Source organism: Struthio camelus, chromosome 24 (assembly GCF_040807025.1).
Source record: "Struthio camelus isolate bStrCam1 chromosome 24, bStrCam1.hap1, whole genome shotgun sequence".
In the NCBI taxonomy this organism is placed as follows: Eukaryota; Metazoa; Chordata; class Aves; order Struthioniformes; family Struthionidae; genus Struthio; species Struthio camelus.
The window spans coordinates 5,160,243-5,185,666 of record NC_090965.1 but is presented as its reverse complement, the minus strand read 5'-3'; the positions used below and the strand labels follow the sequence as shown (position 1 = coordinate 5,185,666).

Below are 25,424 nucleotides of genomic sequence, written 5' to 3'. Positions count from 1 at the left end.
GTGGGATTTCTCTTGGCGCGGGGCTGCTCTTGGGGTGGTTTTCCAGCAGAGAGGATGAGGAGCGCTGTGATCTCCCAGGTCTTCGTTGCCGATGTGGTTTCTCTCCCTGCGTTTGCCATCAAGACTAAAGGCAACGAGCTAGTCATAAGCAAGAGCTCATCCTTGGAGCCGAGTGCTTCCTCCCCAAAATCTTTGCCACAGCTCTTGCTTCAGGGATGAAGTTGGGCAATGACCTGAGCACCTCCTGGGTATGCCGATAGCCGCTGTGTCCTGTCGGCTGGCAGGGATGGGGCCAGGGGTCGGGGCAGAGGACGGCGAAAGGGTAAAACCCTCCTTCCCCAGGGGCTGGGTTTGCATTTCAGATTGGCACCGAGCTGCCAGGCGTCTCCTCCGTTTGGGGGTCAGGAGAGGGTCTGTGTCCCTCAGGCCGGGGGGAAGGAGAGCTTGGACACGGCCCACGGTGTGACCAACCAATAACCCCTACGATGGGAGAAGGCTCCAAGGGCCAGGTGCCCCATGAAGTCAGGAGCAGCGTAGGATGCGGCTCGTTAATCCTTGCTGTTGCACAGACTGACTTTATCGCAGGGGCCGGAGGGTGACCTATGCGTTAGATAAGTACCCACAGCCGTTAGCTGGACGTGTCTCCCCAAGACTGGCCAGACCAGCATGGCAGAAGCGTATCTGTGGCTCAGCCCAACAGAGAGTATAAAACCTCAGCAACGAACAAAGGAACTTTGAAGGGAGCAATGGGCTTGAGGTGGCTTCACCCTGCGTCTCCCTTCCCGGCGCCTGGGGACGCCCAGCAGCGTGATGGTGAGCATGTTATAGGGGGCGGTAACGGCAATCACATTGGTGTTGTGATTGAACTAAGTGTACGCTTGAATTGTGATTTCAGTACATCGCTGAATCACTCTGCTAAGTCAAAAATCCCGTGTAACATCGAATATCTTCAAAATAAACTTTCGTATTTAACACTGCACTCTCCGTACGGGTGGAATATCTAAGAGAACCTGCTCAGAGGGTACTGCACTCTGACACACGGACAAGGAGAGCTGGGGCAAGCAAGCTCAGGGCAGCGGCTGGGTGCCCCCATCGCTCACCCACGCGAGCCGAGCCAGGGCTGTGCGTCTCCGTACCCTGCCCCTGCGCTCGGCCGCGTCTAAACACTCAGTAATTTGCAGGAAACGACTGCAAATCCTCCAGGCTTTTTTTTTTTCTCTCCTGTTCGTTTCACTGTCCTCAAGGGAAGCTGTAACGTTGCCCACCGCGTTTCCCATGTCCCGTTTATTCTCCAGGTCCCACCACCGTGAAGGGCCCGGGGGCCTTGCCACCTCGGAGCAGAGCCGGAGGGGTTCCCCGAAGCCACGTGCCGTGTCCTCTCCTCCCTCCTGCTCGGTGGAGCGGGGCACGCCACCACGGCTGTCCCTCGTCCCCTTGGAAATAAAACACGGTCGGGCCACCCGGGCCAGGGGTCCTGGTGTGACCTGGCCCTGGTTTGCTTGGGGTTTCTGCGCGGGGCCAACTGGAACGTGCGCCGCAGGGGCAGGAGCGAGCAGCTGGGCTTGCAGGGAGCTGCTGGGGTGGGCTTGGCGGGGAGGTGCCGGCCAGGCTGCGAGCCAGGGGCGCTGCGGACGGTGCCTGGGGCAGGAGCGCAGCAGACCCCGGCGCTGCCCCTGCCCCGGGGAGCCAAGAGCCGAGCAGCCCTGCCGAGGCGGAGGAAAGGACAGAAGCTGCCTTTGGCCTCCCTGCGAGGCTGGGCCAACCTCAACCCCCGTTTCACCCCACCGCGGCTGAACCCCCCCAGCCTGCGAAGGGGGTGCGGGGAGAGCCCCAAACCTCCTCGCCGGCAGGGAAAGGGTTAAGCTGCTGGGTCTGGGGCGGGTCAGGGCTGCCTGGGTGGGACCGGGTGCTCCCACCCTGCCCAGCCAAGGCCATAAATAGCCCCGGGAGGGCTCCCAGCCCCCTCGGACTCTGCTGGCTACGAGATGGAGCCGGGGTTGCTGGTGGCATCAGGGGCGCTAAGGGCGCGGGGGGGCCGCCCGAGGCCCCTGTGCAGGTAGGGCCGGGGGTGCTGGGCAGGGGCCGAGGGGTTGGGGTGGCCCCGGAGCCCCCTTGCCCACGGCTGAGGGCCTCGCGGTGCGGGGCTGCAGGGCAGGCTGAGCCCGTCCGGGCTGGCCCCTCTTGGGCTGGGGGGTCCCTGGGGCGCCGCTCTCCCTGCAAGCTCCCCGTCTAGGGGCTTCTGCCACCTTTTGTGGTTCCCCCCCCCCCGCCACCGCCGGCGGGGAAGAGGGGGCTGCCCCGGGCCCCCTCGGCGCCCCCCGGGCCGGGAGAGCCGGCGGGCTTGTGCCGAAACCGGCTCGAGCCCCAGCGGGCTGCCCAGCCCCGGCCTTCGTTTGCTCGGCAATTAGGCAGGAGATAAGGGCGAAGGGGGCAGGGAGGCCTCGGTGGGGTTTGCTGTTGATAAGAGCCGCTCAGCTGGCGGCTGGCTCCGCGCCCGGGACGGGGGGGAAGGGGGGGACACGAGCCTGGGAGCTCCCGAAGCGCAGCCCAGGGCTCACGCTCGGGCCCCGGGCCGGGCTGCGGGGGCGCTGGCCGCTGACCCCGGCCGCGGGGGCTTCTGCGGCTTGCAGGAATTTTGCCCGCGGATCCTGCCGATGGGGCCAGAGCTGCCGTTTCGCCCACGACAGAAAGTCGGCCCAGATCTGCAGGTACTTCCAGAGCGGGTTTTGCAGCTACGGAGAGCGCTGCAGGTGAGGCTGCGTGGTGGGGAGCCAGGGTGGTGCTGGGGCTGGGCTGGGAGCAGAGGGGTGCCATGCTGCGCCAGCGCACCCCTCTGCATGTCGGTCCCCGGACTCTTCCAGCTACCAGCACGTCCAGGAGGAGCCCGGGCCGGTGGGGAGCCGATGGGACCCCGAGCCTGCCGTGCCCCGGGTGCTGGCCCGGAGCTGGGCGGGAGCCAGGTGCCGCTCAGCCCCGGCTGAACCCAGCGCGACGCAGCTGACCTTCAGGTTTCCAAGTGTGCAGTTTGAGGAGGAAGAGGAGGATGACAAGGAGAACATCCCAGCACTGGATAATTCCCCCAACTGGGCCATTGGTGGAGAATTTGGCCCAACATGTGCTCAGGGTGCCTCAAGTAGGTGCTGGACTGAACAGGGGGGATGGGGCTGAGGGTCCCGGGGTGGTGGAGCACCCAATGCATGTATCTGCCCTTGCCCAAATGCTCCTTCCTCCATCTCTGAGGTGGTCCCAATTTGGTCTATGTAAAGCCCTTCCAGCAGCTTTTTGGGGTGGGGATCTGAATTGCTAAATCCTGTGCCCTGCAGGCAGCTGGCTGGGCTCCTTGGTGGTGGGATGGGATGTGCTTTTCCCCTCTAAGAGCTCTCTTGCCCTCAGGCTCCAAACGGGGAGGGCTGGGACGGCAGCCGGCTCCCTCGGGCCCAGGAGAGGCGGCAGAGACAGCGACGTGGGCTCAGCGCGCAGAGGTGGGCTCCGGGGTTCGCCCCCAGCACCCCATGTCGGTGGCCACGTGCACAGGGCTTGCAGGGTGTCCTGGGCCAGCGATGAAGCAGGGGGGCGGTTTGGGGCTCGGAGCAGGGCAGCACCGAGTGCTGGGACGGTTGCAAAACGCCGCGGCTCTGCTTGCAGGCAGCCGCGGAGCCGGGCGATGCGGCGCGGAGGGCGCGGAGCGAGGCCGTGGTGTGCGGCATCTGCATGGACCGGGTGTACGAGAAGGCGCTGCCGGAGGAGCGGCTCTTCGGGATCCTCCCCAACTGCGGCCACGCGTACTGCCTGGGCTGCATCCGCAAGTGGCGCCGCAGCCGGGACTTCCAGACTGCGGTCATCAAGTGAGCACCGCGGCCAGTCGCCCCTCCGGAGGCCCGTCCCGCTCGCCCAAATGCCCCCTGCGCGGGGCTGGGGATGCAGCTGCAGGGACGGGGATGCTCGTGAGCAATTCGCCCTCTCGTGCCCAGTGGTGTTGGGGCCGTGGCCCAGCGCAGAGGTGCTGGATGAGGCCACCGTGGCTCTGGGGTGGTGTCCTCCCACCGGAGGCTCCTTTCTCCTCACTTTTTCCGGGCTTGGAAGACCCTTCGTGCATGTTGCCTTTTCCCAGGGCCTGCCCGGAGTGCCGTGTCACGTCCAGTTACTACATCCCCCACAAATATTGGGTCTCGGAGGCGGATGAGAAGGAGAAGCTGATCGAAACCTTCAAGGCCCGGACGGGGTGAGTGCCCCCCGGCCCCGTGTTTCCATGGTGTCTGTGCAGTTTCTGCCCACGAGCTTGTAACGATGCTTCCAAATCTCCTAGGAAAATAAGGTGCAAGTTTTTTGTCCGGAGCCACGGCCACTGCCCGTTTAAGTCGGACTGTATCTACCTGCACGAGTTCCCAGCTGGCCGGACCCCCCGACACAGACGGCGGCGGCCGAGGATCCCGGTTGTAAGTGAGCAGCGGGGCGCCCTCCGCACCGCCCCCGGCTCGGTGTCTGTCTGTCCTTCCAGGGCTGGAGCTCAGCCTTGTCTTATGTTGCAGGAGTTGGAGCCCGCTCTGTCGGAGAGCTCGGACGAGGAGGACGGGGAGCTCTGCATCCTCGAGTGGGCTCTCGCCTTGGCCCTGATGGAGGCTGATGGCCGGTACTCCACTTTCGGCCAGGAGAGCCTCTTCACGGACTTCAGCGACTCTGACTAGAGCCTTGGGGATACCCCGCCGGCTCCTCGCGCTCTCAACGGCGACAAAATGTTTCCTGGAAGGGACAAGCATCTCCTTTTAAAGTGCTTAGCTGCCTGCTGGCATCTCCTCGGGGCGGCTCTGGGGCACCTCGGCGGCCGGATGCTGTTTCTCCTGCTACCCTGGTGCAGGTGGAAGGACCCACCGCGTCCTGCCCTCCACGAAGGCGAGGGGGCGAAGGGGCTGCAGCGGTCCCTTGGTGATGGGGGCACCGTGTCCCCTTCTCCCTGCTCTCCTTAGCAGGGCAGCGCTCGCACCCAAGGGGCACCTTGCTGGGGGGGGGGGGGGGGGCTGCAGGGTGGTGGATGGGAGAAGGGGGGGGATGTTTTTAATGCATGTGCAGCTGGGCCTGGGGGAGGCCTGGGTGGGTGGGCCGGGCAGCTGTGCTGTTTTTAAACCGCACTTTTTTTTTTTTTTTTTAAGCGAAGTGTGGAAACCATGAAATAAAACGAGCTCTGCCTAATGCTGCGGTGTGGGGCTCTCCTTCCTGGAGGGGGGGCTGGGGCTGCCGGCTTGGGGTGTGTGTGTGTGTTCCTTTAAGAGCTGATTTGCATACGGGGTTAATTTGCATGGCTCTATTTGCATACGCGGCGCGCTCGGCGCGTCTTTGACGCGGCGGGGCCGGAAGCGGCGCGGAGGCTCCGGCTCCGGTCTCGGCCGCGGCGTGCGGGGACCCGGCCCGCTTCGGCCCCTCTCTGCCCTGCCCGGTGCGGTTCGCCAGGGCACCGGCTGCTCCAGACCCGGTCTGCGGGGTCGGGAGGACCCTCGCCCGCTGCACTTGAGGGTTTTTTTTCTACCTAGGTACCTCTGTGGGAGAGGAGGTGGGAATAGCTGCAAAAGGGGTGAGCTTTGAATTAGTAATGGGGAAGCTGTGATTTTTTTTTTCTTTTTTTTTTTTGTTCTTTGAGTGCTCAGTCCTTTGGCACAGCTACGACCTTCAGCCTGGTAATGTCTCCTCGGGTGATATAAGCTATGATTGTGAGCAGGATGAGGGCAACCACCTGAAGATCTGCAGCTGGTAAGGAAGGACCTAGTGGTTTGAGCCAGCAGGTGGCTGGCTGGGTTGCAGATGCACTGACCCTCCTTGCACCCTTTCTGCAGTGACCCAGATTGGGTTCTCCCCAATTTTGCTGCAGTCGGCCCATCGAGCCCCCCCCGGTAGCCCCACAGCGATGGAGCACCCCTGCCCACCCTGGCTGAAGCGGTTTGACAAGCTGTCCCGCCTCCTGCTCCACGCGCTCGCGTCGGGCTCGTCTGGGGCTCTGGCTGCTCTACAAGTGCTGCAGCGTGGTCAGGCCGGCGAGGGACCTGGGCAGGCGTTTTCCTGGCAGGCTTTCATGGCAGTTCTGTGCTCGGAGGAGGCCACGCTGGAAGGGCCAGAGAAGACCCTGGCTGTGTGAGTTGGCCACATGTCCAATGCTCCTTGGGCCTTCCCGGTGCAGTGTGGGTGGTTTGACGTGTTGGGTACCCAATTCTGCAACGTGCATCCTCTTCCCTCTGGTGCAATGGTCAAAATGGGAAGTCAGGATGCTAGCAGGAGGCCTGTTGGTCTTGCAGGCCATATCTGCAAAAGCTGGTGTAGGTGTTGACTGTGTTCTGTCACGTTTTAGCCCATTTAGACCCTGTCCTATAGGACAAGTTAACACATAAGGACTCAGACCCTTGCTGGGCTTTGCTCTGACATGTCTCTCTCCCTTTTTTCCTCCTCTTTAGCAAGCCGCTGCTGCTGCTTCTCCCTGTTGTGTGTCAAAGAAACCTCTTCTCTCTGCTGCACGCGGTGCAAGCCGTGGTGCCGAAGGATTGCCTCAGCCGGCTGCTTCAGGCCGTGAGACAGGATCCTGGCGTGGATCCTTGGGTGCGAACGCTGGGAGATCTGCTCCAGCAGGGGCTGAGGGGAGAGGAGAGGTCCCTATCTCCCACTCCCCTGACGGATGCGTGCCAACAGCAGCTTAGGCGCCTGTGCCAGAAAATTGTGGGCAATGACCAGAGCAAACCAGAGGGGCAAAGGAGACTGAACTGGTGCATCAGCAGATGGCCTAGCCCTGCTGAGCACACTGGTGACTCCCTATCCCAAGGTGGGAAGCGCAAGAAAGTGTCAGAAGAAAGCCTGGAGTTGAAAGAGGAGAGACATGGGAAAAGGTTGCTGCTGGAAGAAGCTGGATTTGAGCTGTACCTCCTGGGACCCCAAGAGGAGCTGCCTGGGGAGACATCAGGGGACAGAGCTGCTCAGAGCCCGGTTGGGTCTGCTCTGGAAAGTTCACAGCAGGATGCAGCCATGGAGCAGAGTGAGGCCAGGCAGAACTCGCAAGCGGAGCTGGCAGCGGAGGTCCAGTCCTTTCTTCAGGTACGGGGCGGCTTTTGAATCCCTTTGGTTTCTTGACCTTGCCCTGCCCTGCGCTGCCCTGCCCTGCCTAGCACAGCACTGCTGCAGACGTGGTTGTAGCCCTTGGAGCATCCTGCCATCGCCTGCAGCAGCCTCGTGAGCAGGGAGCTGAGCTGAGACCGATGGCAAACTGCAGTCTTCGTGGGGCTGTGGTGTCTTATTTTTAGAAGGGGTCGTGTTACTCTCCTTCCCTTTCAAAATGTGGGTGATGCAGGGCTGGTGCTTGGCACCATGTAGCCCTGCTGCCCAGCTTCAAAACAGAATGATGTGAGGAATTGCTCTGCAAATCAGGGGTGTCATTAGCTGACTTTTTAATTGGCCTCCCGATAGCCTTTTCCTGGAAATCAGGGAAGTACAATGAGCCAGCAATTCCCCACCAGAGTGGTTTGCTTTTGTCTTCCAGTCAGGGCACTTATTACTCCTTTAAAATCTAATTTTTGTCCCTTCATTTCATTTTCCCCAGATGCATGGACCAAGGCTGAAAATGCTGCTGCAGATGGAGTCCAATGTAAGTGGTTGCTTCTGCCTTTCTCTTTGGAGCAGATGGTCTAAACTGGCTCATTCCTGGGCCTCCAGAAGGGCTGGGAAAAGGAGGCAGGTTTCACAGGAAGGACTGGAGGGGGATCCAAAGACAGCCCAGCTGCTCCTTCCCTTAGGTATCAGCATGTGAGCCCACGTCCAACTCGCTAAGTTTCACTGTACGATGAGTAGTGCACCAGTGACCGTGTTTGGGGGGGTCAGTGTTGGCCAAACAAGGGAGGCAGTAAGGAGGAAACGAACCCTAGAGTTGTGGTTTATTTGATGGAGATTTGTTACCCAAAGAGTGCGTTTCCCTGCAGCGCTTGGAGCTGAGCATCCCGCCTGAGCTGCACATCCTGAACAACTGCTCTCCTGGCCAGGTGAGCATTAGCATCCTTGCGGCATCCACTGGGATGGGCCTGTGGGTGCGCGGTGCTGCAAAGGGCCTGCTGCTGGCCTTAATGTCCCCGTCCTCTCTGCACCCACCAGCTTGAGGGGCTGTGCTCCTTCCTGCAGCTCTCCACCTGCCCAGAACATCTCCTGGTGCGTTTCTGCACGTGGCTGCTGGGTCTCACCCCTGATCTCAGCTACACCAGCGCGGCCATCCTGGCAGAGCAGCTCTTCCTCGCACGAGTAAGTGCCCTGGCAGAGGTTTCAGGTCGTGTCTCTCACCCACATCCTGATCTCCTGCCTTTTCTGTCCTTAGGTCCTAGCGCTCACCCAGCCACCCTCTCGCCACCTCATGGCTGCCCTTGCTTCGTTCTGCTCCAAGTACGCGCAGCCCTTCTGCCAAGTCCTGGTAGCTCCGGTTCTGCGGGAGCCCAGGGAAGGTGAGCTGGGCTTGTGCCCTCCTTTCAGCTGCCCTTGGAAGAGGTAGAGCTTGTTTTGGGAAGGAGCTGGAGAGGCTGTGGGCTGCAAATGGCTCCATCCAGCAGAAAAGGAAGCTCTAGCTGCAGAGATCTCTTGAGGATCGTTTATCACCTAAAACGTGCATTAGGAACTACAGAGGGCTAGTTTAACCTGGGAAGGTGAACACTTGGATGTTAGGATGGGAGATAGGTTAACAGATGTCTGAGATGAACAGAGTTGGGGAACGCAGCTGGTTTTCAGCATCAGCTCTCCTTGGAGAGCCATCCCTCTGCAGGCTTGGGGCTTCCTGCCAGCTGCTAATTCTGGGGCCAAAACTGCCCCGGGGGTGGCTCTGCTGGCACGAGAAAAGCGTCTGCATAAATCCTCACAAGGGCAGCGTCCCCCTTGGAGGGGGACCGGTGGTAGTTAAAACCTTGCTGCAGATGGACGAAGGAAGCTGAGTCTTCCCCACCTGTAGAAGGGACCTGATTTCTGGGTGTCCCGACTAGATCATACCCTGCTGGGTTGAGGGGGTGCTGGGAAGGCTTGGGTGCATCGCCTCGGATTTGGCAGCCTCTGGAGGCTCTGCCCCTCTGCTTTGCCCTTGCAGGTCTTGAGCAGACCAAGCTGGTGTGTGAGCTGGTGGAGGAGTGCCTGGAGCCAGAGTATGTGAGATTGGTGTTGAGGTAAGGGAATACAGGGGCAGAGCGTGTGGGACCGCCTGGCCACGGCCACTCGGGAGAGCCAGCGAGGCTGAGCGGTGTGGAACATCGAATGCTCGCAGCCTGGCTACGTCTCTTCTTTACCGTCCTTTGCAGCCAGGTCCTGGAGGTGCCTTTGTCCGAGAGGCTCCTGCCGGTTGTGCAGGCTGTGCTGGGGAGGCAGGTGAGGGGACACCTACCCCCCCCCCCCACCCCGTCCTCTGGGTTTCGTTGCTGACCCCAGCAGCGCTCAAAGAGCGCTGGAGCAAGGGCCTCTTCTCCTTTCTGCTCGCACCTCTCTTCCAGGAGGCGCTGCCCCCCGAGCTCTTTGATCTCCTGGTCCTCACTCTGTGCCAGCAGGCCCCAGCCTTTGCCACGTCGCTGAATTACGCCAAGCTGGTGACAGCTGTGCTCACCTTGTACCAAAGCCACGTGAGTAAGACCACCATTTAAGGCTAAGTGCTGAATTTTGGCTTTCTGGGGCTCTGGGTGCAGCAGACCGGACAGGAGTGAGCTGGGCCAAGGGTCTCTGGTAAGCTCCTGGGGATGCAGCTGTGCTCTTTGGGAGCTAGCAAAGCCTGCCAGGAGTGAAGGGAAGAGCACCGGCTGTGCTACGAGCCTCAGAGCCCAGCGGGGTCTGAGCCCTGTGCTCCTCTCCTTCCCAGGTCACAGCAGCCCATCGGAGCCGTCTGTCTGCCGCTCTGGGTCAGAGCAACGCGGCCCTGAAGAAGTCGCTGCAGGCTGTGCTGGAGGAAGCGCCTCCCAGGTGAAAATGCAAAAACGCATCCTCTTCTGTAGGGCTGGGTGGGCTTCCCGTGTGCCAGGCAGCTTGGAGCGGGGACGGGAGCATCTCTCCTCTCCTGTTTTGCGGCGTGTGATGGGAAACCGCCAAAATGCCAGTAGTTCCTGGGTGAGCTCCGATTTTTGTCCTCCTTCCAGGTGATGGTGGTGAAGGGGAGCAGCAAGGGAGACTGGTGCCAGCTTCCTTGTGCAGCGGGCGCTCTTTAGAGAGGCAGCGGCTGCAGGGCGCATCCCTCGCTGGAGCCGCTCGCCAGCGCGGCGGAGACTCCAGGAACGGGCTCCGAAAGCCGCGGGGGAGGCAGGCGCGCGCAACGCCTGCGTCTCGGCTGAGGACCTACACAGCTGTCCCTTGCGGCTGAGCCCGACGGAGCCTGCGACGCGGCGGTCGCCGGGAGGAAGCCGAAAGGAGGGGGCGCGCACAGCGGGCTAACCCCCACCCCGTAGCGCCCGCCGTCCCGTGTGCGGTTCGGTCCGCCCTGCGGTTGCGTGACGCAGCGCTGGCCTGATGCGCTCTTTTGGGCTCGAAGATGAGCGTTTTCGTGCTTAAACACTGAGCAGGTTTCCGAGCTTGGCTGTGTCCCGTCCGTCTCTGGGAGCCTGGACGGAGCGTGGCTGCCGTTGAGCCTTTCCCCTTTCCTGCTCTCCCCCTGTTATCTCCAACAGGCATACCCAGGCTGTGCTGTAAGCAAGTGTCTCATGTGTCCTGTGAAATGTCTAGCTGGGTTGCCCAGCAGATGGCCCTGATAAATGCCCCAATTCGGAGGATTTTGCTGTGGGCACGGCTGTGCGCCCTGGAGAGGAGCTGGGGCGGCGGCCGGGCCTGTTCCCCAGCCCTGACACAACCCCGCGGGCTTGCCCAGCCTCTGGTAACCTCCCCCGTGAGTGCTACGAGGGAGGCGGAGGGGACTCGGTGGAAATACGCTTAAAGCGACTGCCGCGGCAGCCCTGCCCCGGGCCGCCTCACAGCCCGCCGCCATGGGCGCCCCGCCGCGCTCAAGATGGCGCCTCCCTCCCCCTTCCCCGCCACTCCCAAGATGGCGCCGCCGCCCTTGCCGCACTCAAGATGGCGCCGCCTCTCCCAAGATGGCAGCGAGGAGAGGGCGCTGCTGAGGCGTAAGGCGCCAGCAGCCCTGTCGGCGCCTTGTGGCAGCTGATTAACTTGGTGCTGAAGGGGAGACTATCCTCGGATGTTCTCAGACTGTGACAATTGGAGTAGTTCGGGCAGGAATAATAACCATATGATCCGCTCCGAACAGGTTCTTCCCCTCACGACAAGGCTTCCCCCCGCCCTGGTAAAACAGCAGCGTTGCCTAGTCACATTTGCGGTTCCTTGATCCTTAGCGTCCTTAGCCCGGCACTGAATCAAGGCGGAAATCAATCGGAGGCTGTCTGAAGACGATGATAACTTTCAATTAGGCTTAATCGACCGTCATGATTTTTATAGTGGCTGGAGCGAGGCTCCGCCAAGCCGGGGAGTTTGCGCACGTGGGCCTTCACACCCGGCGGCGAGGCGGTCCCCGGGCACCATCGCCCGGGTTTGGGCCTTTCCTCTGATCTGCGGGCTTTTTACAAATTCCCCCCCCCCCCCCCCACCGCGGATCTTCGTTTCTCTCCAGCATGGCTGGTGCCTTGGGGCTTGGCCCCAGCGCTGCCCTGGAAGGGGAAGGGCCGGCGGGAGCGGGCGCCATTTCGGCCCGTCTGCGGAGGGACGATTGCTGACGGGGGTGGAAGGAAGGGGGATGGTTTTGGGTAGGGAAAGGAGAGCTGGTAACTCGACGCGGGGTGGCAGGGTTTAGCCGAAGAGCGGCTCAACGTGAATTTCCTGCCGCGGGTCTGCTGGCGGGCTCGACGTGGCGGCGCGCTTAAACAGAGGCTTCACAACTGCGGAAAAATTCAGAAGTGCTGACGTCCGCGAAGGGTGACGGACGGGTAGGCGAGACGTTTTACTGCTGCCAGCCTGCTCGCTGGTGCCAAGACCCAGCCGGCGGAGCGAACCTCGAAGTGTTCGGCGATGCTCTCGACGGCGAGAGCAGGGACGTCTTTGCAGCAGGAGTCTCTGAAGCTGTTGGAGGTGCCGGCGGGCCGATGGTGCTCCAGCGTCTGCGCTAGCTGGAGGAAAGAAACCTCGCGAGAGCCGAATTGTTGATGTGTTTGCGTGCCAGCGTCTCCGTGGCCGGCCCGCTTGAAGCTGTTGCAGGGCTGCCCGTAGCGCGACGTAAATAGACGTTGAGCCCCGATTGTTCAGGTCCGAGCCTGCTGTTCTGGCTTTATTAGGCAACAGGCTGCGGCCATTTCCCTGCAGAGCCTCTCCGCCCAGGAGTGAGCTCGGTGTCCTTGTCCCCAGGTGCTCTGTCCCGCCCGTGGCTGGTGGTCCCGTGAAGGTGACGGAGGACGGACTCATTTGCGGTGTTCACCTGGCCGTCACCCTCTTCGCTGAAGAGGAAACCAGCCGAACGTGCGTGCGTTGCCTCCCCAGCGCCTCTGTCTGGGCAGCAATAAACGGTTTGAAATGCCCCGGCTGTAGCGTGTGTCTCGTCTTTGTGGGATGCCCGGTTTCACGGTCGCCTTTCTCTAGGTGGCTGTGTCGTTTCGCCAGGCTGTCCCCGGCTGCTACGGGCCGTTCGCAGCTCGCGCTGCCAGCTCAGCTGGAGTTCCCGGGAGCCGCGTTCGGGGCCGGCCTCCGCGGCTTCGCGAGAAGCAGCGGCCAGGCAGGGGTTGGCTTGCAAACGCCAAGGCGGCTTCCTGCTCTTCCTCTTGGGAAGCGGCGCCCTGGCTTGGGTGAGGAGACTTAGCCGTCTTTGCTCTTGGCTGCGGGTTGTCGTGCGCCGTAGGGTCCTCTGTGGCGCGGGGCCACGCGCGAGGTAGGAGTTGCGCGATGAGAGTTGGAGCGAACCCTGGACGAGCTGGGAGGATACGGCTTGTTTACGTGGTGGTTTGTAACGCCCTCACGCAATCCTTTACTTTAGGTTCTGCTTGACCCTCCCAAGAATTTTAAAATCCAGCCCGGAGAGTACAAAGAGGTGGAAGTGTCATTAAAATATCATTCAGATTTTATGGTTCAGCAGAGCTTTCTCCACAAATGGCAAGCCAGAGCTGGTTTGTCCTGGGCTGGTCCCTGGGTGCAGGCACTGATTTATTAGAGGTGCGGGTGAAGTGAAAGGTCTGAAGCACTGGCTTGGAGAGGGTGTCCTCTGGCTGTGTGTACAAAGCAGTGCATGGTTTTGAACTGGTTTATTTGGATATTTGTTAGTGGTTCCTCATCTTGTTCCTTTTCTGTTTGTAGAGGTTTATGTCTTTAATGGGGGGGGGGAATCCCTTTTTTGACTGGTAGTTTTCTTTTAAGGAAATGAATTTTATGCAATAGCATGGGTGATCTGTCCTCTATACTGTTCCCCATCCTCCCACGGTAACTTTTGAACCAGTTTCGTGAAAACATGGTCTCTCTCCACTGCCGCAGTCGCCCGTTGGTGCTGTTATCGGACACCAGAGAGTCTCTAGCGGGTGGGGAGAGGGACGTGAACGCTGCATCCGCAGGTGTTAGACCCCAGGCAGGGACGCTTGCAGGACAGAGCCGCGTAGGAGCCACCTCGGGCTGGGCAACACCTTGTTGCAAAGGGCTAAAACTCACAGCCGCTTTCCTGGAGACGGTGCGTGTCCCCCTGAGGGGCCACCGCTCTCCAGACAGGAGCTGCAGGCTTGTCCAAGCCCTGGTAGTTGCTCTGGCCCTTCCTGTGGCAATGGTAGGAGCTGTTAAATAGCTGCCCTGGTTCACCTTGGAGGAGCCTGAATTTCAGTGATGACCTGTCGATCAGGAGCATGTAATCCCAGCACACCAGAGCTGACAAGTTTGCATTGAAAGTTGGTCTAGACACAAGATTGAGCTGTTTAGGAGAGAGGCTTAGTAGACAGCAAGGTCTTATTTCAACCTAGAATTTAAAACTAAACCAAAAGAAGCAAGCATGCTGTTTATTTATTTATTTTATTGTTTTGCTAACAACCTTTTAATCATAACAACAGCATCCTGTTCCCCCCCACGGGTAGTCCGGCAGCTGCCAGCTACTTGTCAGCTGGCGAGATCAGGGCCGCAAGAAGGTGAATTTGGCCGAGGGTTGGGGTTTTGTTTTGTGCTTGTTGCAGGACTGGGTCTCCTGCACAGACCTAATAAATCACGTTTGCCGCATCAGCAGCAGCCGCCGCCAGCGTCGGTCTGAGCAGCTTTCTTTGCAAGCCGACAAGTGGATAATCCAGATGACCGCAGTCTCTGCTATCTGCGAGCAAGTTCAGGAAGCTTCAGAAGGAGCCCAGGAAGATGCCGCTGCGGTAGGCGGCCGCGGCGCCGGCGGGGACCTTGCTGGAAGGAGTCGCGAGGGGCAAACCCAGAAGCCGCGGCAGCTTGCGACTGCTCGTGTCTCTGGCTGGAGATCTCCCTGCCAGCTCCTGTTTCGTCTGCGTTGTCCCCGCTGAACAGGTTGGTGCATGGGGAAGTGGGCTGTTTCTGCTTGTTGAAAGCCCCGATAATACCTAGACTGTAATTGCAATTTGGATGCTCCCTGGTTTAAAAAAAGGTGTGCGTTGGGGGGGAAGCAACCAGGGATTTTAACAAATGCTTTTAGAGGCTCTTTGCACATGATGGTTTGCAGAAAGGAGCAAGGTCTCTTAAGTCACCCAGCGCAAGCGTGTGTGTGCGTGCGGAGGGGACAGAGGAGCTTTAGAGGGGGAAATCTCTTCTCCGGTGGGGGAGACAAAAGCGACGGGGTCCTTAGGTCTGCGCGTCCTGCAGAGCAACTTTCTGCCATCCTCGGGCTTGCCAGGAGACTGGAGCAGAGGCTGGCGAGCCCGGGGCGCTGCCGCTGGGGGCTCAGCCTGGCGGCCGGGCTGCTGCTCCCGGGGGAGGAAGGAGGGTCACGGGTGGGCTGGGGCCGGCTGCCGGTCCGGGAGGCTCCGTGCACGAGGAGAGAGCTTGCGCTTGGCTGGAGAAGGCGCTCGATCAAGCAATAAAACATTTTGTTTAGACGGGTGGGCGCAAACAGCCCTTGGTGCGCAAGCGGGGAGGGGAGAGCGGTGGCGCGGCCGTCGGGCGCCTGGGCTCCCTCCGCTGAATCGCGGCCAAAAGGAAAGGCCTTTCCCTCTGCTGGGGACTCCCCTTTCTAACGTGAAGGTTGGTTAGCCCAGATGTGACTGGTAGAGGTTATGCAAGCTTGACTTCACGCCTGAAGAATTCATCCGCAGTTTGAGATCCGTATCAGTCAGCTGGCAAGCTCCTCGAGCGGCTGGAAAAGCACCAGTTCGGTGCCGGGAGGGAAGCTCTGCTGCTCTGCTTTACCGCTTCTTCGCGGCACCCGGGCTCGGCTGCCTCCGGTCGGGCGTGCATGGAGGTACCGACCTCGGCGCTGCTCCGGCCCGAGGACGGCCAGCGCTGAGCATCCCTGCGGCATCTCCTCTGGCAGCGCTGCCCGCTTTGGGGCCAAGGCGCTTCCCCCGGGCACGCGGGGTGTCCCACTGCCAGCAAGCCCCCGTCTCCGTTTGCAGCATGAACTGATGCTGTGCTGATTGTTATTAATTGGTACTAATTGCGCGCACCACTGCCTGCATTGCTATTTTTTATTTAGGGCAGGAGATGTTTGTTCCCGGAGGCGAAACCCAGCCCTGAAGCTTCAGGGGCATTTGAAATGTTAATCCAGCGGCAAATGCCACTCGCGATGGTTTCGAAAGCTTCACCCCCGCTTTGCACCCAGCATGGGTCCCTGCTCGAGCCTGCAAAGGGCGAGCTCTCCCCGGCTGCTCCCCTGCCCCGGGGCTGCGTCCTGCACCCCATGGCAGCGGGGCCCGACGCCAGGCGGGCTCTGCCCTGGGGCTGCGAGATGCCGTTTGCTGCCTGACCTCTGACGGCTTAAGGGATTTCCAGACCCCACGGACCTGCCTTGTTCCTCCTGCCTCAGCAGAGGCCCCGGGCACGGCCACAGCTTGCCCCGAGGCCGGTCCGCTGTAACGCTGAGCGTCCATCCTGCCTCCCTGTAAGCTCATTAGGGGGAGAAAGCGGCTTTAGCGGATGTGATGGGTTTGATGGAAAGGCTGGGGGTGAGGGTAGGGGTCCAGGCAGAGCTTAGAGGTGTTGGACGGGGATGGGTGAGATGGGGTTGGCCGGGATGCAGGGGGGGAAAAAAAAGATCGGGATGTGCTGGAGAGGCCCTGGGAGACGGACATCGAGCCCCGTGGAGGCGGCGGGGGCTTCCCCGGCTCCCAGCGGAGCGGTCCCCGTCCGTGGGGTGTGCTGGCCTTTCCCTCGCTCCGAGGCTGCTCCGTGTTTTACTAGCATGATCTTTCCTGGAAGGGCCAGAGCCGCGGCTGTTGTCACCGCGGCTGTTGTCACCGAGCTGTGTCCATAAGGTGGCCGCAGCGAGGCTGGGAAACGCAGGGGTCCTGGGCGCTGCCATCCTGCCCTGAGCCCCCCGGGCAGGGAGATGGCAAGGGATGGGTTTGCTGCTGCGTGCTGCAGCCACCGGGCAGGGAGGGAGCTGCCGTGGTCCCTCCTGGCTCCAGTTACAGCGATAACTTCAGGGTGCAGGAGCCGGTCCAGAGCCGGTGGCAGCCCGGCGCCGGAGCAGAGGTTGCATCGCCACCTGCAAACCGCTCAGCCCGCCCCGGCGCCGCGCAGGGAGCTCGCGGGCCGCTCGCAAGAGGGGAGCGTGCGCGCCGGCGTGCATGTCCTTTAAAGGCCTTCTCGCATCGAGCTGTTCCCTGGCAGCTCGGGCTGCCTCAGATGCCGGTTGCTCTCCCCTCCGCGGAGACTCCTGCGGGCCGGCAGCTCGCCCTGCGCGTGTCGCCAGCACCCCTGGACCCGCTGGCGTCCGGCTGCGCTCAATCCCGTCTCTTTGCTCGATCCCCTCCCGGGGACCCGACGGCACAGAGTCCCGGGTCCAAGCCAGGTGGCCCCAGCATCTTCCTCCAGCTGTTTGTGGCCAGTTGAGGCAGGTAACTACCCGGGGAGGCGTTTGGTAAAGCTATAAGAAAGCCCGAGGTCTGTCTTCCCAGGGACTTGCTTATGCCACGCTGTGCAGATGAGCCGCGTGCCTCAGTATCTCCATCTGTAAAATGAAGACAGCGAGTGAGCGTCTGTACAGCTGTCTGAGATCTCCTGGAGCAGCAGCCTCCAGGGACGGCTGCTGCCAGGTCTTGAGCAGCGACCGCTTTGCAGCAGGGACCGTCTCGTGGAAAAACGTCTTGCCCCGCTGGACCCCGAGGGTGGGAGTGAGACGGGGGTGGCGAGCGGGGAAAGTCCGCCTGCGGCGCCGCACGCGAACGCAGCTCGCCATAAATCCCTCGTTCCCCTCTCTCCGCGCCCGTGCAAATCCCAGCAGCGCCACCCCGAATCAAAGCAGGCCTCTCCACCTCTTTTCCCACAGATGCCTCCACACTAAGCAGAGGAGCTTGGAGCTATTGCTGGGTGAGAAAATGCTTTAAAAATATAACATTTAGAGGCGTTCTCCCATCTGCACAGTTAATACGTGTCTCTCGTGATAGGTGTGCTAGTCCCGGGAGCCTGAGTGCTTTGCAAATGAAGCAGTTTCCAGAAGCCTCGCTTGGAACGGGGGAGCAGGAGGCGCAGAGACTTGCCCCAGGGCCCTCGGAGAGGCAGAGCTGCCGCGCGAGCCCCGAGCCTCGGAGGTACGTGCGTGAACCGCTCACCCCGCCGCTCCCCAGGCACGTGCGAGGCGCCCCAGCTGCGGGATGGGTACGGCAGCGCCCGCTCGGGGGCACCCGGCGGTCGTTTTGGGACAGCGGCCGGTTCTTCTGCGGTCGCTGCTCTCGAGGAAGGGCCCCCGGGCTTGGGAGGAGGAGAGGGAAAGTCCCTGTCACCTTCCCTGCCGGAGCCCGGAGCAGAATTTGGATGTTGTCACCTCAAATTTTCCACCTTTCCCAGCTGGGCATGCGGGACCGGAGTTCTCTGGTTGCCCGTCGTGCCCCACGGGTGCACGTGGGGACCAGCAGTTCCTGGCGTGTTGGAGCATCCCTGACCCCCAGCAAGCAGGGATGCTATGGAGCCGTGGTGCCTCCTCCTTGCACCTGGGGGGGTTTGGGGTGGCGAGGCCTGCTCGACGTGGTTTTGGGGGGCAGGTGGTTTTTGGGGGGCCATCAGATGGTGCCCGGGCTCTGCCAGCAGCCGGCTTGGTCGTGGTGCCTGCGATGGGGCCAGCCCGCAGGCAGGGCTGCGAGGGCTGGAGAGAAATACCGCGGCGGGCTGGTGACTCATTGCCGGCTGGAAACAGCTTCAGAGGGTTCCTCGGTTCCCAGCGCACCGGGGCAGGGGGGGAAGGCGCTGAGCGAGACGGCCGCTGCATCCTCCGGCCGCGCCGGGTGGAGGGGGCAGGCGCGGAAGGGCCGGGGCTGCTCCGCACGCGCTAGAGCAGAGCAGCGCTGCAAAGCGATGCTTGGAAAGCACCCAAGGGAGTCTGGGGGGAGCATCCTGGCATGGGGCTGAGGCTCTGGGGGGGATGCTTTTGTCTTGCTGCGGAGGATGGGAGAGGGCGGCGGGGGGCTGGCATGCTGCCCAGCGGGCTTGCCCCCTCTCGCAGGAGTTTCTTTGGGGTTTACCTGGGCTCCTTTCCACCCCTCTCGCAGCAGGGAGCGGCAGGCAGAGCTGCCCGGGCTCCTGGCACCTCCGGATGAAGGTAAGGGCAGCCCGGCGTGGGGATGGGGAGGCTTCGTGCACTGGGGAGAAGGTTCCCCCATCCCTGCTGCGCTCGGGCGGGTGTAAGGAGCTGTCACCCTCCTCGCAGTAATAGCCCCGATCGCTGGCCGGCGATGCTGCTCCGAGGCCCCCGCGGTGCACGGACAGCTCTGCCCCCGGCGATCCCCGCTGCGGGCGCTGCTACCCGGCGTGAACGGTGTCTCCTGGTCCCTGCGCTGGGTCCTGGCGCGGGGCTCGGCTCGGCGGGGAGCTCCCGCGGAGCGGCGCCGGGCTGGGGAGGGCCACGCTGGCACCCGCCTCCCACCGTCCTTTCCATCCCCAGGGAGGATGAGCCGACCCCAGGGGGGCTCAGAGGGGGCTTCGGCCGGGAGCGAGCAGAGCGCGGAGCACGTCCTGGAGGTGAGGGGGGTGCGCGGGGGGCTCTCCCCTGCCCTGGGGGGCTGCAGGCACGGCTGCTCCCCCCGGGGGCTGCTCCGTGCTGGCAGCACGGGGACTCCTCGACACGGGCAGTTGCTCAGCACTGCTCTTTTCGGGATGCCATCCACCCCAGGGAGCTGCTGTTGTGTTTTTTCTAGGCGCCGGGTGCGGAGAGGCAGGACCTGGCCGTGCGCACCGGGGACAGCGACAGGACAGAGGAAGGTGGGTGAGTCCCCATGTGCCCCCTTTATGGCTCGAAGCGGCGGCGGGCAGGCTGAGGCTCAGCGTGGCCCGATGGGGCTCAGCTCCCTCGGCTGGGAGACGTGGGGAAGGGGGGACCCAACCCTGGGAGGAGGGCTGGGGTGTCTGCCTGCCCTCGCCTCCGCGGGTCCCGCACCGCTGGCCCCCGCGACGCCCCGTGCCGGGGGCACCGTGGGACCCTGGATGGGGGACCGGGCCCGCTGGGAGGGCAGAGGGAGGACGGGGGCTACGCGAAGGGCTTGGCTCGGAGGCGGAAGGGAGGCTCGGGAAGACGAGCAGCCGGACCCCGTCACACCTGATAGCCGGGATCGCTCGGGGCGCCCGCATCCAAACGGCCTGGATGGAGGCCCGGGAGGAGCTGGACTCTGCTGTCTCTCTCCGCGCTCTTCCCCATTGCAAGCCCTTTCTCTCCAGGGGTGTTGCTGGCTCCCCTCGCAGATGCAGAAACCCCAGAGGACGTGCTGTGGAGCTTCCCTGGAGAGCTCTCGGTGCTGGAGAGACTGGGCCGGCACAGGTAAGCCTGGTGGGCGCCCTGCATCCCTGCCCCAGGGCCCGAGGATGGGACGTGCCAGGAGACCGCGGGACTGGGGACTCTGGGGTAACGTGTGCCCATGGGGAATGCAGCAGAGAGGTCTAGGGATTGGGTTTTCCTCCTTCTCCGCTGCACGAGAGCTGGTGCCCACCTCGGGGTGGCTGGCCCTTGGGCGAGGGCGCTTTGGTCCCCACTTCTGCGGGAGGCTGGCACCTCCTGCCGCTGGCCCCGCTCACCGGAGCAAGGGCCACGGGCGTTTTTGGCAGAGGCCCGGCTGTCCCCGCGATGCCCCTAACAGCCATCTCCTTTCGCAGAGCGGCTTTGACGGAGCAGGACGTGGAGGTAAGGGCTGTCGCGGGGCGGGCGAGGGAGACGGGCGCCCTGCCGGACCGCAGCCCGCGGCGCCCGGGAGGCTGCGCCCTGCTCCCGGCCTCCTTCCAGGCGCTGCAGTCCCCTGGCAAACTCCTTGCGATTACCTTTTCTGGCCATGCGGCTGGCGCCGGGAGGCAGCTGCGTTTGCACGGCCGAAGGAGCCTGTCCTCTGCGTGCCCGGCAATCCCGCAAAGTGCTCTGCGGCTGGCAGAGAGCGCCCGTAGACCGGGAGGTGGTGGAAGCCGTGCTAATAAAAATAATTGCGCTCTGCCTGCCAGGGCTGAGTCAGGCTTCGCTGCCCGGCTTGCCAGCTGGGAGCAGCAGCGAGGGCCGGCGGCTGCCTGGCATGTGCCCTTGCTGGGAGGGCTGGGGGGGTTCCCTGCGCTGCCGGCTGCCGGGGGGGACGTGTCTCAGTCTGGCTGGGCTCATTGCATCAGGCTTAATGAGCGCTGGGGGAAGGCAAGCGCTAATTATCTTTGGCGGCACACTAGGGTCCCCGGTGGGGTCCTGCTACGTCTTGGGGACAGCAAGGCACGGCCCTCCGCCCGCTGGGTGCCCTTCCAGGGTGCAGGGAGCCCTGAGCCGCCCTCGCGTCCTCCCGCCCCGCAGGCAGCCTTCGCCCACCTGGCCCTGGCTTTCAGCTGCGACGCGTTCACCCTGCGGCAACGGGTCGAGGTGGAGAAGCGGGCGCGGGATGCGGCGGAGCAAAACATCCAGGAGGAGCTGGGGCAGTGCCGGGCTGCCCTGGAGGTAGGTGGGCACCCAGAGGGTCCTGGCGTCCTCCAGGGGCGTCTGGCTCCAGGGGCTTGGATGGGTTTGGATGGCTGCCATGCGGCTGCCACGCTCGCCCTCCGCTCCGCAGAGGCTGGGTCTGTCCTGCACGGCTGCGGACAGCAAGGAGACACTGGAGCGGTTGCAGCGCAGCCTGGCAGTGCTGGCGGCAGCCATCGAGCGGGCCACCAGTGCGGCGGAAAAGCTGGGGGCTGTCTACCAGGTCAGTGGGTCGCCGGGGGTGGAGATGGAGGAAGGGTGCTGACCCCGCCGCTGGGGCAGGCGCCTGAGGCCTCGAGGGTGCTGGGAGGCAGCGTGGAGACCCGTCCCTGGGCTGCCTGGGGTCTGTCCCACCTCCTCCTGGCGCTGGCGCAGAGCTGATCTTGGCAAATGCTGGGCTGCGAGGAGCCTGCCCTGCTCCTGCCCTTGGGAACAGGAAGGGGGTGCGTTTGCACTGCTGTTGGCCCGGGGAGGGGGACAGAGCAGGGACATGGGTCCTTGGGGAGCTGGGAGAGTCACGGGCGGAGTGGGGAGAGCTACTGGGGACCTGATCCCCTGCCCCAGGAGGCCCGGATGAGCCGAGCGGCAGAGGTGATGGTCCAGCACGTGGAGAACCTGAAGCGGCATCACGTGCGGGAGCACGCGGAGCTGGAGGAGATGAAGCGCCTCATCCAGCAAAACTCCCGCAACCGGCAGCTGGCAGAGACGCAGGGTGAGGTGGGCTCTGCCACCGGGCCCTGGCGCGGGCTTTGCGCGGGGCGAGCCTGTGGGACTTGGTCCCTAACCCCTCCGGGGGGCCCAGGAGGCAGTTTGACCCCACATTGCAGAGCCGGCCAGTTGTGCCAGCTGGTCCGCCCTGCAAGCCAGGGACTGGGGCTGGGTGACAGCTGATGGCCGCAGCCACGGGAGCAGATGACAAATGCCGGGGGCCGGTGTCACAGCCGATGCAGCGTGAGAGCAGGTGCTGGTGGCTGCAGAGCCGTCGCCCCGCAGCCGGGGCCCAGCTGGGAACGCGGTGCGGAGGGGGGACGCAGGGTGCACAAAGGGTGCACTGTCCCCGGACGCCGGGGTCCACCCTGCCCGCGCTCATCTCCGCGTGGGCGAGCGAGGTCCCGCGGGCCGGGGAAGCGGGGGGAAACCCCGTGGCTCGTCCCCAGCGCGGAGCGCGCGGCGCACCGAGCTAGCCGCCGACGGGCGGGAAGGCTGCCCTCGCGTCTCCCCTCGCTCGCTCCCACCTTCCTCCCTTCGCGCTGACTTTGAGGCCTTTCTCTCCGCTGGCAGATGACACGGAGCCGCGGCTGAGGCCTCGCGTCCCGCTGCGCAACTTCCAGCAGGTAACGGGAGAGCCGGTGCCTCCCCCAGCTCCGCGCAGCCGCCGCGTCCCTGCACCTCGCCGGCCGCCCCTGCCCGGCGGTCCCCGCGCACCCGCTAGCCCACGGGCAACGCTGCCCCGCCGCCGCTTGCCGCCGGCCCGCTCCGCTAGAAACGCGCGGGGGGAAGGCGAAACGTAGGGGCGGCCTCGGAGGGGCCGCGGGCGAGGGGAGCCAGGGCGCCCGCGGACCGCTGGGCCGGGAGATCTCAGGCGGGTCCCTCTGCGTTGCAGGGTCGTAGAGCGAGAGCCGGGGGCTTGGCTAAGACGAGGCCGTGCTCTAGCACCAGCTCACAGGCGGCACTGATCGCCCTGCAGCTCAAGAGGTAGGGGGGCGGCACGGGGGGCGGGCGAGCAGCCCCCGCCGCGGCTCGCAGCAGGAAGGACAGGCGCCAGCCTCTTCGCTTTCCCCCTCCCTCGTCTCCCCCGGCTTCCCCAGGGGCGGCATCGCTCGGCGGAGGGGGAGGACCCCGGGGAAGGACGGTGGCGGGTGGCGGGGGGGGGGGACTTACCCGGGTGCGGAGCGCGGGGCGGCCGCCGGGCTTGCGCTCAACCGCCGTCGCCTCCTTTTCCCGCAGGTGTCGGCCCGCCGGAGGGTCAGCATCGCCGTCATCCCCAAGCAGCTCTTGGTAAGGATGCGCGCGGGGCCGTGCTGCGGGGAAGGTGGCCGTGCCCGTGTCCCTGCCGCCGCCGTGCCCGTGTCCCTGCTGCTGCCATGCTTGTGTCCCCACCACCGCCGTGCCCATGTCCCCGCCGCCACCGTGCTTGTGTCCCTGCCACCAGCATGCCCGTGTCCCCACTGCTGCCATGCCCATGTCCCCAGCACCAGCATGCCCGTGTCCCCACTGCTGCCATGCCCGTGTCCCCACCACCTCCGTGCCCGTGTCCCCACTCACACTCCTGTGTTGGGTGCCCAGCCAGGTACCAGCCCGGATGGCCGAGCAGAGCCGGTAAGAGCGGGGGCCCTGCACCAGCCCAGCACCCAGAGGTAACAGCGCCGGTTCGCGGGGAGGCCGGGGCCGGAGGAGGCGCCCGGTCCTACTTGCGGCTCTTTTCCCTCCGCAGGAGCGAGCGGAAAAGGTGGAGCGCCGTGCCGGGGGAGCCCGAGGCCGAGTCCGATGGCAGCGGCCCGGGCGCGGAGAGCGAGGAGCCGGAGCAGCCTGAGCTCACGTGAGCGATGCCCCAGCGCGCACCCCGGCCCGGCGCCGGCAGCCTCCCCTGCGCCCTCCGGCCCTTCTGCCCCACCGCGGCACAGTGTGGTCCCGGGGCGACACGGGAGCAGCGGGTTGGGGTGGGGGGGGTGCGAGCTTGGCGGCTGTCCCAGCGCCTCGGTTTCCCCCGGGCATCGCAGGTGCTGCACCCTCGCCTGTGGCCGAGGCTCGCGCTTCGGTCAGGTTTGCAAAAAAGGGGGCCGGTGAGCTTTGGGGTTTGGCCGAGCATCGTCCAGGGCCTGTCGCGGTCCCTGCCGGCACGCGGGGCAGAGGCGGCGGGCCGAGCCCTCTCCTCTGCCGCTCTGCGTGACGAGGGTCCCCGCTCGCCTTCTCCCCAGGTCCAAGGAGCTGTGGCGGCCGTGGCTCTTCCTCCCGCAGCATTACGGCGTTTTAATCTGGCTGCTGCTCTTGGGCCTCGTGTTCCTCTTCCTCATCCCTGTCCTGGAGCTGCAGAAGCTGCAGCCCGTAGCATCACCCAAGGCCTAGCTGGAGCGGGGAGGCGGCGGCGCCTGGCACCTCCTCGCTGCTCCTTCCCAGCTCCGTAGAAAACCGAGACCCCCAAAATAATAAAATCTGAGGGAAAAAAATGGGTGATTTTTTGATGTTGGAGTAGGGGGAGGAACAGCTTGTGCTGGAGTCTGAGGTTTCTTTGGTGCCAGCTGCTGGCTGTGAAGGGCTGGGGGAGCTGCAGCAGCCCTCACTGGTGCTATGAGTTTGCCCGTTCTCTTGGCATGCCAAAGGCCTCTGTAGCCCTTGCTGGGCTGCCTGCGAGCGTCCTCTCTCTGCCAGGGCTGAGCCTGGCTCTTCGCAGCCCCTGGGTTTGCATCAGAGCTGTACCCCGGGCCGTGCTGGGTGGCCTGGGGGAGGACAGCGGGGGTGATGCTGCTTTTCTCCCGCTGCCTCCGCGGGTCCCTGCAGCGCTGCCCCGCAGGGAGCCGGCTCTGAGCGCCTCCAGTCCCTCTCCGACCCTGTAGCTGAACTCCAGCGATCGTTCGCCGAGGCCGTGCCCCGGTGCTCAGCCTCCGGCTGGAAGGAGCTGATGAGCGCACAGAGTTTTCCATAGCGCCCCAAAGCCCTCGCAAACGGAGCGAGCTGTTGCCAGCAGCTCCGGCACGTCGGAAAAACACGCAGCCTCGCCGTTTCCGCGTCCTCCTCCGTCTGCTCCCGGTGGACTCTGCACCCAGGAGCTTTGCAGGGGGCAGGCAGGCTCGAGCCGGGCCGCGGGGCAGCCCAGGCGCAACCGGAGCCCCGCGGCCCGCCAGCGCTCGAGGGCGTTGGGGCAAGGCGCGATGGAGGTGCGGGGCTGCCCCTTCCCCCCCCCCCCCCCACCCGGCACGGCGGCTGCCAGCAGCGTGGCGGGTGACTCACGGGCTTCCAGCGTAACCCTCGCCCCGTGCGCCAGCACGTCCTGTGCCCGTGAGTCACCATCCCTGGCAGCCTCCGGGCGCGTTGGCCCTGGGAGTCACCTCCTGGCAAGACCCTCGGTGGCCTCCTGTCCTCGGTGGCCTCCTCGGCTGAGCCGGGGAGCGGCCGGCAGCACCAGGACGCGGCCGCTGCTGAACCCCAAAAAGCAGCCGGCTAAGAGCAATTTTGGGTGACCGAGCGGCTCCATCCTTTGCTCCCAGGTACCTTCCCCCTCCCCCCCGGAAGGTTCCCACCGGGGGACCCAGCCGGAAACGTTATCCTCAACTTTTCTTTGAGGGCTGCGGTGGGCTTGGGCAGTGGTGGAGATACAGGACCTGGCTCTGGGCAGCGGGGTCTGCGACCGGTGCTGAGCAGGATCCAGCCTGCCCGGAGCAGGATCCGGCTCCTGGGCTCTATTTCT

At 63.9% G+C, this 25,424-nt stretch overlaps 3 protein-coding genes and 2 long non-coding RNA genes across 19 annotated transcripts; 3 read left to right on the top strand and 2 right to left on the bottom strand.

The window, feature by feature from the left end:
* Positions 1 to 1,939: 1,939 nt before the first annotated feature.
* LOC104142117 (probable E3 ubiquitin-protein ligase makorin-1) lies at positions 1,940 to 5,191 on the top strand. The gene is made up of 8 exons (XM_068918056.1): positions 1,940 to 2,056; positions 2,631 to 2,750; positions 2,862 to 3,133; positions 3,394 to 3,482; positions 3,646 to 3,845; positions 4,112 to 4,222; positions 4,307 to 4,436; positions 4,530 to 5,191. The coding sequence occupies exons 1-8, from the start codon at positions 1,986 to 1,988 to the stop codon at positions 4,683 to 4,685; spliced, it is 1,149 nt and encodes a 382-aa protein (XP_068774157.1). The 5' UTR covers positions 1,940 to 1,985; the 3' UTR covers positions 4,686 to 5,191.
* FANCE (FA complementation group E) lies at positions 4,993 to 10,662 on the top strand. 6 transcript variants are annotated; one of them, XM_068918054.1, is made up of 13 exons: positions 5,334 to 5,525; positions 5,633 to 5,742; positions 5,861 to 6,120; positions 6,438 to 7,068; positions 7,571 to 7,615; positions 7,947 to 8,006; positions 8,116 to 8,259; positions 8,333 to 8,456; positions 9,086 to 9,161; positions 9,294 to 9,360; positions 9,483 to 9,608; positions 9,842 to 9,942; positions 10,116 to 10,662. In XM_068918054.1, the coding sequence occupies exons 3-13, from the start codon at positions 5,897 to 5,899 to the stop codon at positions 10,117 to 10,119; spliced, it is 1,602 nt and encodes a 533-aa protein (XP_068774155.1). In that variant the 5' UTR covers positions 5,334 to 5,525; positions 5,633 to 5,742; positions 5,861 to 5,896; the 3' UTR covers positions 10,120 to 10,662. The 6 variants fall into 6 exon arrangements, with proteins under 6 accessions (XP_068774156.1, XP_009670148.2, XP_009670151.2 ...); XM_009671854.2 differs by having other exon boundaries at positions 5,826 to 6,120; XM_068918055.1 differs by having other exon boundaries at positions 4,993 to 5,742; positions 8,143 to 8,259.
* Positions 10,663 to 14,315: 3,653 nt separating this feature from the next.
* Positions 14,316 to 25,224, top strand: LOC138062091 (inositol 1,4,5-triphosphate receptor associated 2-like). Of its 10 annotated transcripts, none has more exons than XR_011136103.1 (17): positions 14,316 to 14,445; positions 17,381 to 17,421; positions 17,499 to 17,642; positions 18,597 to 18,646; positions 18,989 to 19,065; positions 19,242 to 19,305; positions 19,759 to 19,858; positions 20,191 to 20,218; positions 20,858 to 20,998; positions 21,111 to 21,242; positions 21,584 to 21,731; positions 22,301 to 22,353; positions 22,623 to 22,714; positions 22,967 to 23,017; positions 23,306 to 23,376; positions 23,454 to 23,558; positions 23,938 to 25,224. XR_011136103.1 is itself a non-coding variant. In XM_068917978.1 (17 exons), the coding sequence occupies exons 3-16, from the start codon at positions 17,533 to 17,535 to the stop codon at positions 23,550 to 23,552; spliced, it is 1,212 nt and encodes a 403-aa protein (XP_068774079.1). In that variant the 5' UTR covers positions 14,316 to 14,445; positions 17,381 to 17,421; positions 17,499 to 17,532; the 3' UTR covers positions 23,553 to 23,558; positions 23,938 to 24,075. The 10 variants fall into 10 exon arrangements, 9 of the variants coding, with proteins under 9 accessions (XP_068774079.1, XP_068774076.1, XP_068774078.1 ...); XM_068917978.1 differs by having other exon boundaries at positions 23,310 to 23,376; positions 23,938 to 24,075; XM_068917975.1 differs by having other exon boundaries at positions 18,600 to 18,646; positions 23,310 to 23,558.
* On the bottom strand, positions 19,074 to 20,518 carry LOC138062094 (uncharacterized). Its single transcript, XR_011136106.1, has 3 exons — positions 20,353 to 20,518; positions 19,640 to 19,844; positions 19,074 to 19,265 (listed from the first exon to the last, which is right to left on the bottom strand). It is a non-coding gene; the product is annotated as an uncharacterized lncRNA (long non-coding RNA).
* LOC138062093 (uncharacterized) lies at positions 21,053 to 23,107 on the bottom strand. Its single transcript, XR_011136105.1, has 3 exons — positions 22,901 to 23,107; positions 21,286 to 21,444; positions 21,053 to 21,132 (listed from the first exon to the last, which is right to left on the bottom strand). It is a non-coding gene; the product is annotated as an uncharacterized lncRNA (long non-coding RNA).
* Positions 25,225 to 25,424: the final 200 nt, after the last annotated feature.

Excerpts from the sequence above, each read along its gene's own strand:
- LOC104142117 (XM_068918056.1), top strand. The coding sequence starts at position 1,986 with ATGGAGCCGGGGTTGCTGGTGGCATCAGGGGCGCTAAGGGCGCGGGGG. Across the intron at positions 2,057-2,630 it reads CGCCCGAGGCCCCTGTGCAG|GAATTTTGCCCGCGGATCCT; the intron begins GTAGGGCCGGGG and ends TGCGGCTTGCAG. Across the intron at positions 2,751-2,861 it reads AGCTACGGAGAGCGCTGCAG|CTACCAGCACGTCCAGGAGG; the intron begins GTGAGGCTGCGT and ends GGACTCTTCCAG.
- LOC138062091 (XM_068917972.1), top strand. The coding sequence starts at position 17,533 with ATGAAGCAGTTTCCAGAAGCCTCGCTTGGAACGGGGGAGCAGGAGGCG. Across the intron at positions 19,066-19,241 it reads GCGCGGAGCACGTCCTGGAG|GCGCCGGGTGCGGAGAGGCA; the intron begins GTGAGGGGGGTG and ends TGTTTTTTCTAG. Across the intron at positions 22,354-22,622 it reads CGCTGCGCAACTTCCAGCAG|GGTCGTAGAGCGAGAGCCGG; the intron begins GTAACGGGAGAG and ends TCTGCGTTGCAG.
- FANCE (XM_009671853.2), top strand. The coding sequence starts at position 5,897 with ATGGAGCACCCCTGCCCACCCTGGCTGAAGCGGTTTGACAAGCTGTCC. Across the intron at positions 7,069-7,570 it reads AGGTCCAGTCCTTTCTTCAG|ATGCATGGACCAAGGCTGAA; the intron begins GTACGGGGCGGC and ends CATTTTCCCCAG. Across the intron at positions 9,609-9,841 it reads TCACCTTGTACCAAAGCCAC|GTCACAGCAGCCCATCGGAG; the intron begins GTGAGTAAGACC and ends TCTCCTTCCCAG.